The sequence below is a fragment of the Ctenopharyngodon idella genome, chromosome 24 (assembly GCF_019924925.1).
Source record: "Ctenopharyngodon idella isolate HZGC_01 chromosome 24, HZGC01, whole genome shotgun sequence".
Lineage (NCBI taxonomy): Eukaryota > Metazoa > Chordata > Actinopteri > Cypriniformes > Xenocyprididae > Ctenopharyngodon > Ctenopharyngodon idella.
Genome location: NC_067243.1, coordinates 3,235,893 through 3,253,009, shown reverse-complemented (window position 1 = coordinate 3,253,009; position 17,117 = coordinate 3,235,893). Strand labels below are relative to the sequence as shown.

At 41.8% G+C, this 17,117-nt stretch overlaps 1 protein-coding gene across 50 annotated transcripts in view; it reads left to right on the top strand.

The window, feature by feature from the left end:
- Positions 1 to 11,892, top strand: part of LOC127507802 (deleted in malignant brain tumors 1 protein-like) — a 163,932-nt gene extending 152,040 nt beyond the window's left edge. For all 50 annotated transcript variants that reach the window (XM_051885174.1, XM_051885191.1, XM_051885208.1 and 47 more), the window contains 8 exons: positions 4,807 to 4,839; positions 5,017 to 5,142; positions 6,135 to 6,254; positions 6,391 to 6,575; positions 6,864 to 7,024; positions 7,161 to 7,406; positions 7,712 to 7,874; positions 11,437 to 11,892. In XM_051885174.1, the coding sequence (XP_051741134.1) occupies positions 4,807 to 4,839; positions 5,017 to 5,142; positions 6,135 to 6,254; positions 6,391 to 6,575; positions 6,864 to 7,024; positions 7,161 to 7,406; positions 7,712 to 7,874; positions 11,437 to 11,529 (1,127 nt within the window). In that variant the 3' untranslated portion in view covers positions 11,530 to 11,892. The remainder of the gene's footprint in view (positions 1 to 4,806; positions 4,840 to 5,016; positions 5,143 to 6,134; positions 6,255 to 6,390; positions 6,576 to 6,863; positions 7,025 to 7,160; positions 7,407 to 7,711; positions 7,875 to 11,436) is intronic.
- The last annotated feature ends 5,225 nt before the right edge of the window (positions 11,893 to 17,117 follow it).

Here is a 17,117-nt window from a genome sequence, read left to right as displayed (position 1 = left end):
AGGTCGGGCTCTTCTGGAATCCTCCACCACTTCCCGAACCTTCTCGGTCGGATGATTGGTTTCTCGGTGCTGCCCGCGCTGGTCCTCAGCGTCCTGCCCCGGTACCTTTTTTCCCGGAGGTGCATGAGGAGGTGACCAGGTCGTGGAGGATGCCGTATAGTGTTTGAAGGAGACCTGGTCCCTCATCCGCCTTCACCACTCTGGATGGCGGGGAGACTAAGGGGTACGCTGGGATCCCTCCGGTCGAGTGCGCCGTCATGATGCAATTGTGTCCGACGGCTGCTGGATGGCGTGGTGAACCGTGTCTCCCATCCCGGGCCTGTAAGTTCTCCTTGTGGACAGGCCGCCTCTGCCCTGCATGCCATGGCCCTGCTGTAGGTCTATCAGGCCAAGGCGCACATGGACATGCCCCAGGGTGGTCTTGACCAACAGCTGCTGGGGGAGCTGCGCGCTGCCACTGACCTTGCCCTCTGGGCGACGTAGGTGATGGCGCGCTCCGTTGGTCAAGCGATGGCCACACTTGTGGTCCAGCAACGCCACCTATGGCTGACCTTGGCTGACATGAGGGAGACCGATAAATATCGGTTCCTGGACTCCCCCATGTCACAGGTCGGCCTATTCGGCGACACGGTCGAGAGCTTCGCCCAGCAGTTCTCGGCCGCACAGAAACAGACTGAGGCCATCAAACACATCCTGCCCCGGCGGTCTGCTGCTGCCACCACCCCGCCGCTGGCCGCACCTCCTCAGTCTGCTCGTCGCTGACGGCGCCCGCCTCCGTCGTCCTCTGCCCCTGCGAAATCTGCAAAGCAGCAGCCTCCACTCAGCAGGGAGCTGGTCACGGACGTGGCGCCCAGCCCGCTCAGCCCCCAGCCAAGCCAGGTGGCAAGAGATCAAGGAAGCGGTCCTGAGACGGGCGACTTAGAGGAGAGGAAGACAGCTCTTCGGGGGACAATGCCCGCATCGCTCCTTCCCCCGGAGGAGGGCCGGGGGGATTTTCTGTTATGTTCTGTTCCGGTTCTGTTCCTCTCTGGAGTCCAGCGGTACCCACTTCCTCAGAAAAAGAGCTGTTTCCCAATCCTCCAGGTCCCAAGAGGGCGCGGTTGGCGGTTTGTGACGTTATCCCTCACCACCCTCAGCCCCCCTCACCTCGCCAGCAGGTGTCAATGTGTATGTCGAGGCCGCCTCTTTTGTGCCGTCTCCCATACACACTGTCACCTCGCGGAGTCCGACCCCACTTCAGGCCACTATGCCGTCCGAGTCGGGTCCCAGCACTCTGCCTCGCTGCCCCACACCGGGTATGTCTGTGGTGCCGTTGGTCCCGCTGGCTCTGAGTCTGGAGGCCTGGTTAGCGCTTCCCAGCCCGTCCCGCTGGCTCATCCGTACTATCAGATTCGGCTATGCGATTCAGTTCGCCTGGCGTCCCCCGGTCTTCAGGGGTGTCCACTACACTCATGTGTCTGTGGACAATGCTCCTGTTCTCCGGGTGGAGATTGCGGCGGTCCTACTGGCGAAGGACGCAATCGAGCCGGTCCCTCCAGCCGATATGAAATCAGGGTTTTACAGTCCCTACTTCATTGTACCCAAGAAAGGCGGTGGGCTATGACCAATCCTGGATCTGCAAGTCTTGAATTGGTCCCTTCACAGGCTGGCGTTCAAGATGGTTACGCAGAAACGCATTTCCGAATGCATCCGTCCCCAGGATTGGTTTGCAGCGATTGACCTGAAGGACGCATACTTTCATGTCTCGATTCTGCCTCGACACAGACCCTTCCTACGGTTTGCGTTCGAGGGTCAGGCATATCAGTACAAAGTCCTACCTTTCGGGCTGGCCCTGTCGCACCGCGTCTTTACCAAGGTTGCGGAGGCAGCCATTGTTCCCCTCAAGGAACAGGGCGTTCGCATCCTCAACTACCTTGATGACTGACTCATTCTGGCCAGCTGGCGAGAGCAGTTGTGCGAACAGTAGCCGGTAATGTGAGGGACCCTTTCTAGTGTCTAGTGTCGGCTAGTGCGCGTTATGCAAATATTGCACGCCAATTCCATTGGCTCGTTTAGTTACACTCGAAGGTGATAGGGCTCTCTAGCGATATCCCAATTCGTCGGTTCACTTCTGACGTACATCTCCGTTCCCTCCTTCAGGGAATGAGGGTTGCATACGTAACCGAGACATTTTTGGACTAACAAAAAGTTTTCGATTCTGAAACTTACAGGATATTCTTGTAGCATGATGACTTGTTATATTTTAAAAGCTGAAGGAAAATTTTATTTCTCAACTCATGACCCCTTTAATGGTTCAGCCGTGTATTTTAGAGATCCGTCACAAAAGAGGATATGAGAACGTGGTGGCAGATGCTTTGTCACTGGAATTTGTTTAGGTAGCTTCTTTATAAAAGTCTCCTACTCTTAGAAAAGTCTTACTTTATACTAAGAATTTTTTGACACTTAAGTCAAAACTTAACACTACTCTTAAGAGCATTTCTGAGAAGTTTTATACATATGGGCCCTGATACAGATTATCAGCTCATTAGGTCAGAGCTCAGAGAACTGAACTGGTTTGTCAGATAAAGGAGACATACTAAATGTGCAGACCAGGGGGGTCCCCAGGAACAGGATTAAGAACCACTGAATTAAGCTAATTCTGTCAGGATCACTATCATCAAAGATGACTGGCAGTTAACATACAGTTTGGATTGGCGGTATGGTTCTGTTCTGGGCAAAACTTCCTGCCCATCCATGCAGCCTAGCATGGATAAGAGCAGGGACAGCAACGATAACCCCCTTTAGTGTAAACAGAACATAACCAAGTATTGCAATATTGTTAATTTTCTTAATGACAATAATTAATGTAACAACATAATTGAAGAAATTAGTTTGATCAAAAGAAATATCAGAAGGGCAAGTCCTGACAGGACAAAGGAGGAGCTGAGGATGGAGGAGGGTAATTAGCTCCTTAGCAATGAGCTAAACCTGCTGATAATACTGAATGGACCATATATATACGAATGCGGTGATAGGCTTCTTATTCCTATAGGTCAATGTGAATCAGCTGAGTGTCAGCTGATGCGAGCTTGACTAACGTGACCTGCCAGAACTAACGCTATACGCTTGATATGTACTCTCATAATATAAGATGCTATTGGAAATAAATAACTGTATCCTGAGTGGAATGTCTGCCACATCAGCTGTGTCAAAGCACTACAACAATGGGCACTCCTTTAAGTCTTTTTTGGTCTTTCATAGCACCTCTGGTGGTGATCTTAAGAAAAGTCAATCAAAGGCTAAGAGTACATTTAGTTTCATTTATAACTTTGTAACTTTTGCACAGTTGGTGGCGTGAGCTAAATGAATTGTCCTGGTCTCAATAGCCGCTTTTCCACTGTCGGGCCAGTGCGAGCCAGGGCTTTCAACGAGCCAGGCTAGGCTAATAGCCTCGGACCTGTAGCACTAAGCCCAAAATCACGCTGCATTTCCACCGTCGGGCCAGAAGCTCCGCAGGGCTTCACTAAAACCCACCCTTAACACGCCTCTTTAGAACAACGTCACACAAACCCATCATTTCACCAACAAATGGAAGTTTTATCAGACAAATAATCAAAGAATTCACAGGAAAATAGTGAGATCGTAAAGCGAACATGATAAAAGCAGACGTTTGTTGACGTTGTTTACATAAAGATTTAAACCCAAGCATCAATGTTTTACCACATTTTTATAATAATAAGTGATAAATTGATCATAATGAATTAATTTGTGTCAAGATTAAACATTAGTCACAGATATAAAGTGGTATTTACTGTTATTTCACAAAGAAAGAGGACGCACATATCGTTACTTATTCAGTCGCGTCTGTTTCTGTTTATTTGTAGTCACAGGACAGTGTGTTTACATCACAAAGAAAGAATGATCATTTCTACAAATTTTTCACCAAAGGCAAAATTTTTCCTTTGCTTTAGCAAAGAGCGTTAGCATCCTCTCTAGTGATAGTCCCAACAGTAGGCCTATATTTTCAGTCAGAAACAGAGGAAGCTCCTGAAAAGAGTTGCTTTATTTTATGAAATATGCAGAGCTAAATGGATCAGACAGTCCGGTAAGAGACAAACCGTACTGACATATAAAATAAATGTGTGATAGCCTACGTATTTGATTTGTCTGATTTCGTCGTATTTACCATGTTTACTATGGTAATAGCGCATATTTCTGCAGTGATCACAAACAGAAGTTATTTCAAACACTCGCTGCAGTACGAAAGTGAGTTTTGTGCTAAAATGATTTTAAAAGTCTGTAATACTTATGTTATCTGGTTATGAAATCATCCGTGGCGCCGGCGCTGCCGTCTCCCGACTCTCCTGACACAGATAAACTCCGCCTTTGTTCGTAACCACTCCCTCAAGCCCGAGCTGGCCCGCTTTGGACCAAGGTATTCGGCGGGCCAAAAAACCCTGGCCGTTTGCCCCCGAGGAAGCCCCGACAAGGCACGATCAAGCCCCGGAAGTGACAGTGGAAACGCGAATGGCCCTGGCATGCACTAGCACGCCCGCTTTAGGCCCGACAGTGGAAACACGGCTAATGACAGACACTGAGTTTTGCTCAAGTGTGCAACGGTACAACCTCACTTCATGCGTGACATCTTTGTGGTCGACTTTATTAGCATGTTAAAGGCAAATGTTTTAGAAAAAAAAAGAAAAAAAAAAATCTCTTGTTTACCACCTGTTTGAATATCACTTTCACTGTGGGAAAGACCATGCAGATGAAGAAATCCATTCTGAAAATGTAATAGACTTTAATCATTTCACTTTTTTTCTGTAACAGGCAAGGTACAAACTAGTGCAGCACCACAGACAGGTAATTATACACCTTTGAATTAAAACTAAATATGCTATTCTCACAACCCTGTAAAACAACCTAAGGATTTGTTTGAACTAAACAAACATGAAGCACTTCAATCACTTTGACATATCAACATCTTCATCAAAACATAAAAATGTTGTGAACTTTTGTGTTCATTTCATTTTTTAACAGCAACAGCGACATTGAGCACATCTGCCTCACTGCCAGGAGTCAGAGGTAATGATGCTGAGGAGGATGAAACTGGATCCATGAGAAAGAGGAACAAGATGCTGCATCCCCACATCTTCAGACAAAGAAGTTGGTGATGTTTACTACAGTTGCTCTTTTATGCTTGCGGTCACACCGGTAGTGACGTCAGACTGTTGTAGGCCAATGAGACTGTTGCGTCTAGACATATTTAGACCATAGTGTCTTATTCAGGTGTAGTGTCTCCTTCTCCTTCTCAGGGAACCAGGGTTACGATTGGGGACCCCCCTGCTCTGCACATTTTGCATGTCTCTCTTATTTAACACACCTGATTCAGATCATCAGCTCATTAGGTCAGAGCTCCAAGAACTGAACTGGGTGTGTCAGATAAAGGAGACATACAAAATGTGCAGAGCAGGGGGGTCCCCAGGAACAGGATTAAGAACCATTGAATTAAGCTAAATGTACTCTCATAATATAAGATGCATCCAATATCTTATGCATCCTGAGTGGAATGTCTGCCACATCAGCTATCAAAGCACTACAACAATGGGCATATTATGATGACATAATGGACTTAATTGTCAGAGTCAAAATACTTTCCCAAGTTGGTATGCGCCGGGTCACTGTCAGTGACAATAACCCAAGTTTCACACCCTATACAATGAAAGTTCCAGCCTTTTAACCAACTGCACAACAAAGTTTTCCAATTATATACTATTTATGCTTCAGTTACTGGGTCAAGCTCACTGATGTATGTGCATAGTACTGTTGAGTAGATTTGTTTTGATTTTAGGAAAAGTTGATCAATGCACATGAGTACATTTAGCATCATGTATAACTCAACGTGATCCTAAATGTACCTGTCTGCATTACTTAAAAGAGAGATTACAAACCAAATGAGTGAAATAAAATATGCATTCATCATTAATTTTATATAATTAACAAAAAGAAATTAAATAAATGAATAAAAATAACCCAGGGTGATAATCAATTAGAGGGCTAAAACTTCTTAAGTTTGACCCTGGTAATGTAATTCAGTTAGTTCTTGTAAGCATATAAATGCTTCGGCTGCTTCATTCAATCTTTGGTTCTCCTCTTAGATGTGAGTGACCTCTGTTCTGAGCTCAACTGCACTGAGGATGAATTGTGTGGAGAGAAAAATGGTGTTTACGGCTGTTTCTGTAACGAGGGCCATCGAAGACCCGACCCAGACTCTTTTGGTTGGACTCATTCCACAACAACAATTCAGATCTAAGTTTTAAGTAATTAATCATACTTTTTATTAAAGCTAATGTGTTGTTCTTACGCTCTCTCTCTCTCTCTCTCTCTCTCTCTTTTTTTTTTTTTTCTTGACAGATTTATCTGAGGTTTGTGAAAGCAGCTCTGGTTCCATGTCTCTGTCTCGCTGTCTGCTCTTTGAGGCTGGTTTTCCTGCTGACAACTTACACCTCAATGACCCCAGCTGCAAAGGAACAGTCCGGAATGGCAGAGTGGAGTTCTATTTTGACAACAATGACCACATCTGTGGTACAAATCTTGTGGTAGGAGTTATGTATACTAGGACTACATGCTATTTGAACACACTCATCTTAATTTGTCACTGACTAAATAACGTTGAAGTAAAACTAATGAAAGAGTGCAACCAAGCTTTTTTTGTAATCAAACAAATTTTATCTTATTTTTTTTCTTCAGCTGACTGAGGAGTTTAATGCATTTAATACAAGCTGCTCTTAAAAAAAAAAAAAAAAAAAATCTTAACAATTCTTGTAGATAATATATTGAATTAAATTCCAACTTAAATGTCCAAATATTATGTCTCTGGTCCACAGGACAATGGCACTCACTTCATCTATGAGAACTTTATTTTTGGAGCTCAGGACTTGACCAATGGTCCCATCAGCAGGAAGAGAATTCTGAAGCTGAATTTCAGCTGTATATACCCCCAAACTGAAACACTTTCTTCAAATATGGAAATCAATCCACTGGGGAGGTAGGAAAAAAATGGTTTTATATATGGTAATTTTCTGTAAACCAAGAGCTTGTATGCTACTGAATACCTGTAAAATAGTTGTAGAGTCATTAAATTGATACACTATGTTTCAATGTATCTACTGTTATTTCAACAGCATTGTCTACAAGAAGCTTCCTGCTGGTCAAGGGAGATATCAGGTCAGGATGGTTCTGTATCAGGATGCTGAGTTCTCCCAGCCCTTCAGTGGAAGTATGAATGTGGAGGTGAACCAGCAGATGTTCGTGGAAGTTCGTGTTGAGGGGGTTGACAGCCGTCAGTTTGCCACAGTGATTGACAAATTTTGGGCGACACCTGCGAATGAGCCTCATCAATCTATCCACTGGGACCTCATCAGCAGAGAGTAAGACTTTTCTTGTGTTTTAATCAGTGCTAAGCCTTAAAAGCCAGTAGAACAAAACTTGTTGATGATTTACAAGACATTATCATCACATTTGGGGTGCAGATTTTCTGAAAGCATCACTTTCATGCCACCATAAATTTGATGCCAATTAGTAATTCTGAATTTTAATCTGCACACTTGTGTTGTATACTTGAAAAATATAACACAAATATATTTTTCTTTGATTTTGTTGACATAATTATTTTATACAGTATTATTAAAGATTAAGAAAGTGACTTTTTGATTGTCATTACTGATATTCTCAGGTGTCCCAATCCAAATGACGACACAGTTGAGCTGCTGCAGAATGGAGTCTCCACATCCAGCCGTTTTTCCTTCAGGATGTTTGTCTTCACTGCAAACTCCACTAAGGTTTACCTGCACTGTACTGTTCACCTTTGCCTTCTGAGAAGAAATCACTGCTCAACTGTGAGTTTATAAACCCTCTCAAAACTAGTTAAATGTTTCTGATAATTTCAATAGGGTTAGAGTAAGTTTGTTGTTGTTAGTGTTGTGAATTGTTTAATTCACTTAAGAACCGAAATGCATATATACCATGGGCCTTCTAGTTTTATCTGTTATTGTCTCCCTTAGTAGAAATTTGCCTAGAGAGCAGGTCAACACACAACAGTCCACCATACAGTTACACTTCATCCATAAAACACAAAACATAACATTTCCAAATGGCATACATCAGTCATTACACAGTTCTGAAATTACACTGCACTGCACCTAAAGATCATATTAACAGAATATTTTCCGTCATTGACAGAGTTTTTGATTTTTTCTTTTTCTTTTTTTTTCTTTCTTTTTTTTTTTTTTTTTTGTCTGTGACAGACAAATCTGAAGGCCATCAGTCATTTTGACAGATTACACTGGTAACGTGTAACTGTAATTCCCACCCTGTCCACAAAATTCAGCCTCCAGAACCACAAGAAGTCATCTGTCTGAGGCAACAAAGCACATTTAATAACAAATCTACAACATTCTCCCTTGATGTGTTTGTGAAAGTGAGGTACAGCAATTAGTCAGATGACCTAAGAGAGTGAGGAGGTGAATAATAGTGCAGCAGTTCATACAGATAATATTGAGCCTATGAAGTCTATGAAGGCATTTAACTCTCTGGGGTCTGAGGGGGGTTTAGGACCCCGGAGAAGCTTTTACATGCCCTGATTTTTTTTTTTTTTTTTTTTTTTTCAGTTGCTTATAAACATTTAAGTGGCTGGATTCTGATAAGACTGTAATCTTCACAAACTGTGCTCCAATAATATGTGAGCAACATGAATATACATGTTTGCATTTTTAAGAAAACCAAAAAAAAAAAAAAATTAAAGTCCACAAAAAACATAGTGAATATTTTTTTCCTTAGACCTCTGAGACCACGACCAGATAGCCTAGAATTTTTGCTATAAAACTATGTGAAATCATCCTGATCAGTCATTCATACAAAACAAAAAAGTGAGTTTTGTAAAAAACAAGGTATATGCGAGGAGAGGTAATGAATCATGATGATCAAGAATATTTACTCAATTCACACCTGCGGTGACAAAAGCCCCTCCCCAATGGGCCTATCAATAAACAAAAACAATATTACTGAGAGGGAACTCTCTCTCTCTCTCTCTCTCTATATATATATATATATATATATATATACAGTGGGTACGGAAAGTATTCAGACCCCCTTACATTTTTCACTCTTTGTTATATTGCAGCCATTTGCTAAAATCATTTAAGTTCATTTTTTTTCCTCATTAATGTACACACAGCACCCCATATTGACAGAAAAACACAGAATTGTTGACATTTTTGCAGATTTATTAAAAAAGAAAAACTGAAATATCACATGGTCCTAAGTATTCAGACCCTTTGCTGTGACACTCATATATTTAACTCAGGTGCTGTCCATTTCTTCTGATCATCCTTGAGATGGTTCTACACCTTCATTTGAGTCCAGCTGTGTTTGATTATACTGATTGGACTTGATTAGGAAAGCCACACACCTGTCTATATAAGACCTTACAGCTCATAGTGCATGTCAGAGCAAATGAGAATCATGAGGTCAAAGGAACTGCCTGAAGAGCTCAGAGACAGAATTGTGGTAAGGCACAGATCTGGCCAAGGTTACAAAAAATTTTATGCTGCACATAAGGTTCCTAAGAGCACAGTGGCCTCCATAATCCTTAAATGGAAGACGTTTGGGACGACCAGAACCCTTCCTAGAGCTGGCCGTCCGGCCAAACTGAGCTATCGGGGGAGAAGAGCCTTGGTGAGAGAGGTAAAGAAGAACCCAAAGATCACTGCGGCTGAGCTCCAGAGATGCAGTCGGGAGATGGGAGAAAGTTGTAGAAAGTCAACCATCACTGCAGCCCTCCACCAGTCGGGGCTTTATGGCAGAGTGGCTCGACGGAAGCACATGAAAGCCCGCATGGAGGACTCCAAGATGGTGAGAAATAAGATTCTCTGGTCTGATGAGACCAAGATAGAACTTTATGCCTTAATTCTAAGCGGTATGTGTGGAGAAAACCAGGCACTGCTCATCACCTGTCCAATACAGTCCCAACAGTGAAGCATGGTGGTGGCAGCATCATGCTGTGGGGGTGTTTTTCAGCTGCAGGGACAGGACGACTGGTTGCAATTGAGGGAAAGATGAATGCGGCCAAGTACAGGGATATCCTGGACGAAAACCTTCTCCAGAGTGCTCAGGACCTCAGACTGGGCCGAAGGTTTACCTTCCAACAAGACAATGACCCTAAGCACACAGCTAAAATAACGAAGGAGTGGCTTCACAACAACTCCGTGACTGTTCTTGAATGGCCCAGCCAGAGCCCTGACCTAAACCCAATTGAGCACCTCTGGAGAGACCAAAAAATGGCTGTCCACCAACGTTTACCATCCAACCTGACAGAACTGGAGAGGATCTGCAAAGAGGAATGGCAGAGGATCCCCAAATCCAGGTGTGAAAAACTTGTTGCATCTTTCCCAAAAAGACTCATGGCTGTATTAGATCAAAAGTGTGCTTCTACTAAATACTGAGCAAAGGGCCTGAATACTTAGGACCATGTGATATTTCAGTTTTTCTTTTTTAATAAATCTGCAAAAATGTCAACAATTCTGTGTTTTTCTGTCAATATGAGGTGCTGTGTGTACATTAATGAGGAAAAAAAATGAACTTAAATGATTTTAGCAAATGGCTGCAGTATAACAAAGAGTGAAAAAATTTAAGGGGGTCTGAATACTTTCCATACCTACTGTATATAAATAAACAGTCATACCTGTAAACAAATCCTGTTAAAATATATAAGTGGACATCACATACCTGGCATTTCCAAGGTGTTTGGTGTTTCTATGCACTGATGCTCTTGAAAAGAAAAGAAAAAATGAAGCATCAGGGAGAGTTTGTGGTCCAGGTTCACTTGCGGCCCGATATCTGGTCAATGTCATTCTCACATCTGTATGAAAAAGAAGAAGAACACTTCCATGCAATTGACGTAATTTTCCGGCGATCCGTGTTTTCACTGTTATATGGTAGAGGGCACTATTATGCATCTTCTGAACCAGTACGGGACCTCCGGATCAAAACACATGCAAAGAAGAAACAAAAAGCATTGATCATGTACATGCTAAGTAACGCAATCATCTAGCATTAATCAGCAAATTAATCAAAGCTTTTTAATGTTATTGAATGAAATCTTGAGCCCATGAAAAGTTGTAAGACTGTGCAACGATCTGCGTGATCTATGTTTGATTGTTGTTCTGATTCTCATCCAGGTGTAGTCTTTGATAAACATGATTTTCTCAGCTTTTTGTTCAAAATTTTGCTTTTTTAATTAAACTTTACACATTGAAATACTAATTAAAAAAGAATGCATGAAGCTAGAATAAAATGATTGGTTGAAAGACGTTCCAAGGCATTGATGAATTTTAAACAACTTGCACGAATATAATGGATATGACGGTTATCTCTAACGTATCTCTTTTCAATCTCTTTTAGCACTGTGACTCTGAACCTCACTGGAGAGAGCGCAGGTCTGTGGAATTCCATGACAGTGCTTCCATCTCCATGGGTCCCCTGATGTTGTCTTAAAGGAACCAAGGATTTTTTAAGTCTCATCTAATTCAGTTGTGTGATGTATTGTTTATGCGTATTTTAAAAATCTATTACATATCTGCATGGCTCCAAGTCTGTGTAGTTCTCTTATTATATAACTTGTTTCTCTGCTGAGAGTCCTGACTTTCTTCTGGATTAAAAAATGGTCACTACACATTTAGTCACATTATTGCTAGCTTTCTGAAGAAATTTCTTTATTTCATATCTCTTATGTGATTTTGGGTCTAACTTCTTGTACTAACTTGTTTATTAATTGTTGTTGATTGAGGAATAGGATAACCAAATCAAACCAGTTACTCTAATGGAATAGTTACCAAATAAAAGCATGCAAACAATGAACCAACTGTTTGATTTTGGTGATTTGTCTGGAATATGTTTAAATTTCTGTTTGTATGATTTATTTACAAGAAAAAAATGTATTTGGCTGTATCATACTTACTGTGATCAAAGCATGTTGATCAACCAGAAAACGCACACAAACAAATGCATACATATATATTACTAGGCAGCATTTGTGTCCAGCAGTCATGCTTACTCTAGAAACAGAGACATACTGTAGTGTAGCCTAATTATCTTACAATATAATCACTTCTTGCTATAAATACAAGAACAAGATGTCACTTTTCAATTTAATTTTCCTTAAACTGCAAATCTTTCTTCACAACAAAAGAAAAACTTGTCATTGGTCAACAATGTGTTCAGATGTCCATAATCTTACCTAGTCGGCCTCTGATGTATTGTCAAAGGCCACTGAACTTTTTGAAGACTGAAAAAGTTTGACAATTCAAATAGGATTTATGACCTTTAATTTGTTTCCCCATTACTAGAAATTTGTCTGTCCATGATGAAAAGCAGTTGGCGCTGTCCATGATAGCTTACCACTTATCTGACACATTCATTCTGCTCAACACAGTTTTAAAGCCTCTTTTGTGTGTGTTTGTGTGTGTGTGTGTGTGTGTGTACAGTTTTATATTACATTGTGGGGACCAGATGGTCTCCACAAGAATAGTAAAACCTGAAATCACCTATATTGTGGGGACCAGCCAGCAGTCCCCATGGGGGAAATAGATTAATAAACATTCTAAATTATGTTTTTTTTTTTTTTTGAAAATGTAAAAATGCTGAAAGTTTTCTGTGATGGGTAGATTTAGGGGTAGGGTTAGTGTAGAGGGATAGAACATACAGTTTGTACAGTATAAAAACCATTACGCCTATGTGTGTGTGTGTGTGTGGTAATTAATTAAGCAGGTTAAGCATTTCCTGTTCCAGCCAGCAGGTGGATTCAACAAACCACAACTGAACAGTTGCCATTTATTCACTCAAAGAGTTGAAGAAGTAATAATGCTACTGTTTAGTGAAACTGAAAACTGAAAACTTCAAAGCTTAATTGTTCACAGTTTACAAGGACACTTTGTAAGTTTGTTGTAGTTTTACTGAAATTAACTTTCACCAATAAAATGTACATCATAAATGTATAAATACACTTACGTATCTCTCAACAATGTTGTTGTAAATTTTACAAGCTAGCTACATTATCCAGTGTAAGACTTGATTTGAGATCAAGCACCCTGCAATTAAGTAATAAAACTCATCTGGAGAGAACATCTCAAAGAAATAGGACACCGCCTTGCCCAAACTCTCCTCACACATCTATGCAAATGATGAATTGAAGGCTCAGTGAATGGAGCATGGGGCACATCATTTGAGACCTTTTCGATTTCTGTCTATCACTGATTTAGTAAGTTGCAGTTTTCGTGAATATACAAAACTATGCTTTTTGTTACAAGTGAGCAGAGCGCTACTGACTTAAAGGTAGATATTTACCCTGCATCCTCTGTCTAATCAGATCTGGCGTGTTTGTGATCATGGAAGTACATAATCGGCTGATGTAACTTCCTGTGCGATACCGAGTCCATAATGAACGAATAATTGAGAGTACGGGACACCCAGAATAATAAAATACCTAAATTTAATACATAATCAATAATTATGATTATTGCGTAATTAGAAATACAATTTAGAAATAATAATAATTTAAATTGGAGTCAGATTAAACGAGCAGCTAAAGTAAAACTGAAACTAAATTTTAAAAATTAAGTGAACTTCACAGGGGTGCTGAAAAGACATACACGCACTATACCTTTGCCCATGATGTTGGATTCCGTTTTTTGGGCTGAAGGGTGGTTCTTACACTAGAGTTGATATAGCCAGCTACTGTAGGCAACTGTTTGATAACATCTGTTACTGTTATTTTATTCAGTGTTGGGCAAATCAGTTGTTTGTACAGTTGTTTGTAATCAGTTGCTTGAGCAAGATGACTAAATAAATAGTTAATTCAGAGATTGGTTATGTAACCAACCCCAGCAATTTGGTAGGCTAAAACATACGTGCCACATACATGATTGTACGTATTAAACTCAGTAAACACCTAAACAAATGAAGGTTCTTGAATTGATAAAAGGGAACTTTGGTTGTTACTGTAACAAACAATGGGGTATTCCAGAAAGCAAGGTTATCTTACTGTCAAACATACCCTGAACTCTCAGTTGATTAACCCAAACCTTACTTACTCAAGGTATGCTGGTTCCAAAAACGCATCCGGGAGTAAGTTTAGCCAACCCAGAGTGTGTTCATGGGTTACAGACAAGACAACAGGGCGAGGAATCAACGAGTCACCATGGAAATCGACGCTAAGGAAAAGCGCATCACACTACGTTCTTCTTCTTTTGTTTAATGCCTATTTACATACTATTTGGTGGTTGCACAATCATTTTTTAATCTTTTCATTTAATAATCACTGTGAATAAGAACTATATTATTTGTTTGATGCTAATTATATAATAAAAAGAAAGACTGATTAAACTAAATAACAGTCCGTGCTTGCAAAGATAACATGACTTTATGAGTTTATTTTTGTGTGTGTGGCGCAAAGCACGAATGGTACAGAGCAAAGCTAGGGCTGGGTCTGCCTCCTCCGAAGGCAGCGCTTGCAGGTTCACCACCTGATCCCTGAAAGGCATGGTGGGAACCTTGGGCACATATCCGGGCCGGGTTTCAGGATAATGTGAGAGTTATCTGGCCCAAATTCCAGGCATTATTCATTGATGCTTGTAGGTCCTGTAGCGTCTGGATAGATCCGGCGTAGTCAATCAACTTTGGAAATTTCAGAATGCTTTTAGCCTGCTGAACTGTGTTTGTAAATCTCACATCGGCCCCGGCCGGTCTGACAAAGATGAGCATTTTGGCACTTTCATGGACCCTCTGAGGTTAAGCAGAGAACCCCATTTCCTAGCTCTTGGGACATCAAAGGGCCCCTCATGTGGACTAAGTGCCAGATCACATTCCAACACACACCACACACATACAGACACTCACAAACACGCATGGAGATTGTGAATGTACATTTATCATCCAAATATGACTGTGCCAAAGTGTACCCGTCGCTGTATTTAAAGGTGCATATATTTATCCCTAGTATATAAGCTTAGCTATGACTGTAGTTGTATTAGTTTTCTTCTAAACGATAAAACTCAAGCATAAACTGTATCTTCCCCTTTCTGTCTTTGCCATCTGACAAGTTTGGTCTCATTGTAAAGCTTTTGTTATGCTCTAATTGAAAATGTATGTCACATGACTGTAAAATGCATTCTTCTATTTTTAATGGTACTTTGAAGAAAATGTACTCAGATCTGACACTTCATAAACCATGCAAATTAGGTCATAAATGGAGACAAAGAAAGAGTTTGCCTGCCAAAAATCGCACCCTCATCATTGGCTGATGTACCCCAGGAGGCGTTCTGGTCTGTTGTCCTTAAAACACAATGACACGCGTCTCTCATTTGTCTCTCGATTGTCTCTCGCCATTTCACACCCGTCTCTCCCGGATGTCTCGGCGACCGCGCTTCCATCACGCGCCCCCTCTCTTCGGGACAACCATCTTTTGGCAACAAGTTTCTTTGTCAAACCCTCTTCATCCGTCGCCCTAAGTCTTCACTCTTCATCGCCTAGGAGACGGACTCTTTTTCTTTATTTTCCGGTTATCTTACTCTTAAGTTAAACCCTTGTTTGAAAATCCCGCCGAAGAACACCTTCTCGGAAAAGGACCAATCGCTTCAGCCGCACGCAACGAAACGCCTGCAGAAACACGAAACGACCACAGCACCTGAACCTATGCAAGTATAGAACCATTCTTTCTAAAGCGTTTTAAGCTCAATGTGTAAGCTTAGTTTCCTTGCTGGCTCTCAAAGGTTTTAACTGTTCGTAAGTTGCCATTCCTTTGATCACCTCTGTTTTCTTGACTTTACTTTCGTTTTCTATATATGTGTATTGTTTGTGTATGTCTAGTAGTATAGTCTCTGTATCCGTAGTTTCATATATTAAATACATTATATTCATGCTCGATTGTTTTTTTTGCTCATGCAACAAACCCAGGTCACTTTAACGTTTCGATCCAGTATCCTTGCTTTACGCATTGATGCTAGAATAGGAAGTCTATGAAGAGCTAACGGTTTGCTGGACAAACTAGTTTCTCTAAATTATTATCAAGCCAGAACTAATCATATATGTAATTGATTATAATTCGTTGTAATTAATTCACAATATATGTATAATTCCCTCTCGGGTCGGTATATGTATTATAATTAATAATAAAGCTTTATGATTTATTATATTCATATATTTCACCCATAAATTAATTAAATACCTGTACAGATTCGCTACAGTCCCCTACCCTCTTGATGGAAGACACGCAGTTCCTGGAGGAAGGAAAGCACAGCAGTGATGGTGTCTATCACCGCCTGGGTTAGATCACCTAGGACCTCCAAGTCCCATCTAGAGACCACATGTGGAGGTTCCAGAGATCTGGAGAACTGAATCCAGTAGCCGAGTCTGATGGTCCGAATAAGCCAGTGAGACGGGCTGGGGAGCACTAGCCACGCCCCCAGAGACTGTACAAGTGGGACCAGAGGAACCACAGACGTACACACAGTGGGGCAGCGCGGTGCAGTGCACGGGCCCAACTTGGAATTCATAGCATTCTGAAGTGGTGTCTGAGTGTTTGGTGCAACATTTACCTGGCTCCACGGTTGGACAGGGGGCGTGGGAGAAGGCGTAGCTTTCTTGAACCAGGCCCTGCTGCCCACTGGCGATAGAAGAGGGGGATGAGAATGGCCAGGCATAGCATGACGCAAAGTCATCTGCACCCTCTTGGGACCTAGCGATAGGGGAAACTAATCTTTTTTTTTTAAATTTTGGGTACCGCTGGCCCTTCGGCAGAACAAAAAGAAAAGAAAACAAAAGATTCTCCACCCAGCCCTTCTCTGAGGGAGGGAGTGGTGTGGTCACCATCTCTCAAAGAGCTGTCCCCTCCATCTTTGGGTCATGGGGTGCAAGGCGGAGGCAGCCTGACCTGCGGCTTTGTAAGCCTTTGCTGTAAGAACGAAGGAGAACTTATAGGCCTTGGATGGGAGACGTGGGTTACCCCTCCAGGTGGCAGTGCTCTTTGGAAAAAATTGCATCGCAACAGCACGCTCCACCAGGGGGATCGCTGCTTACCCCTTGGCTGC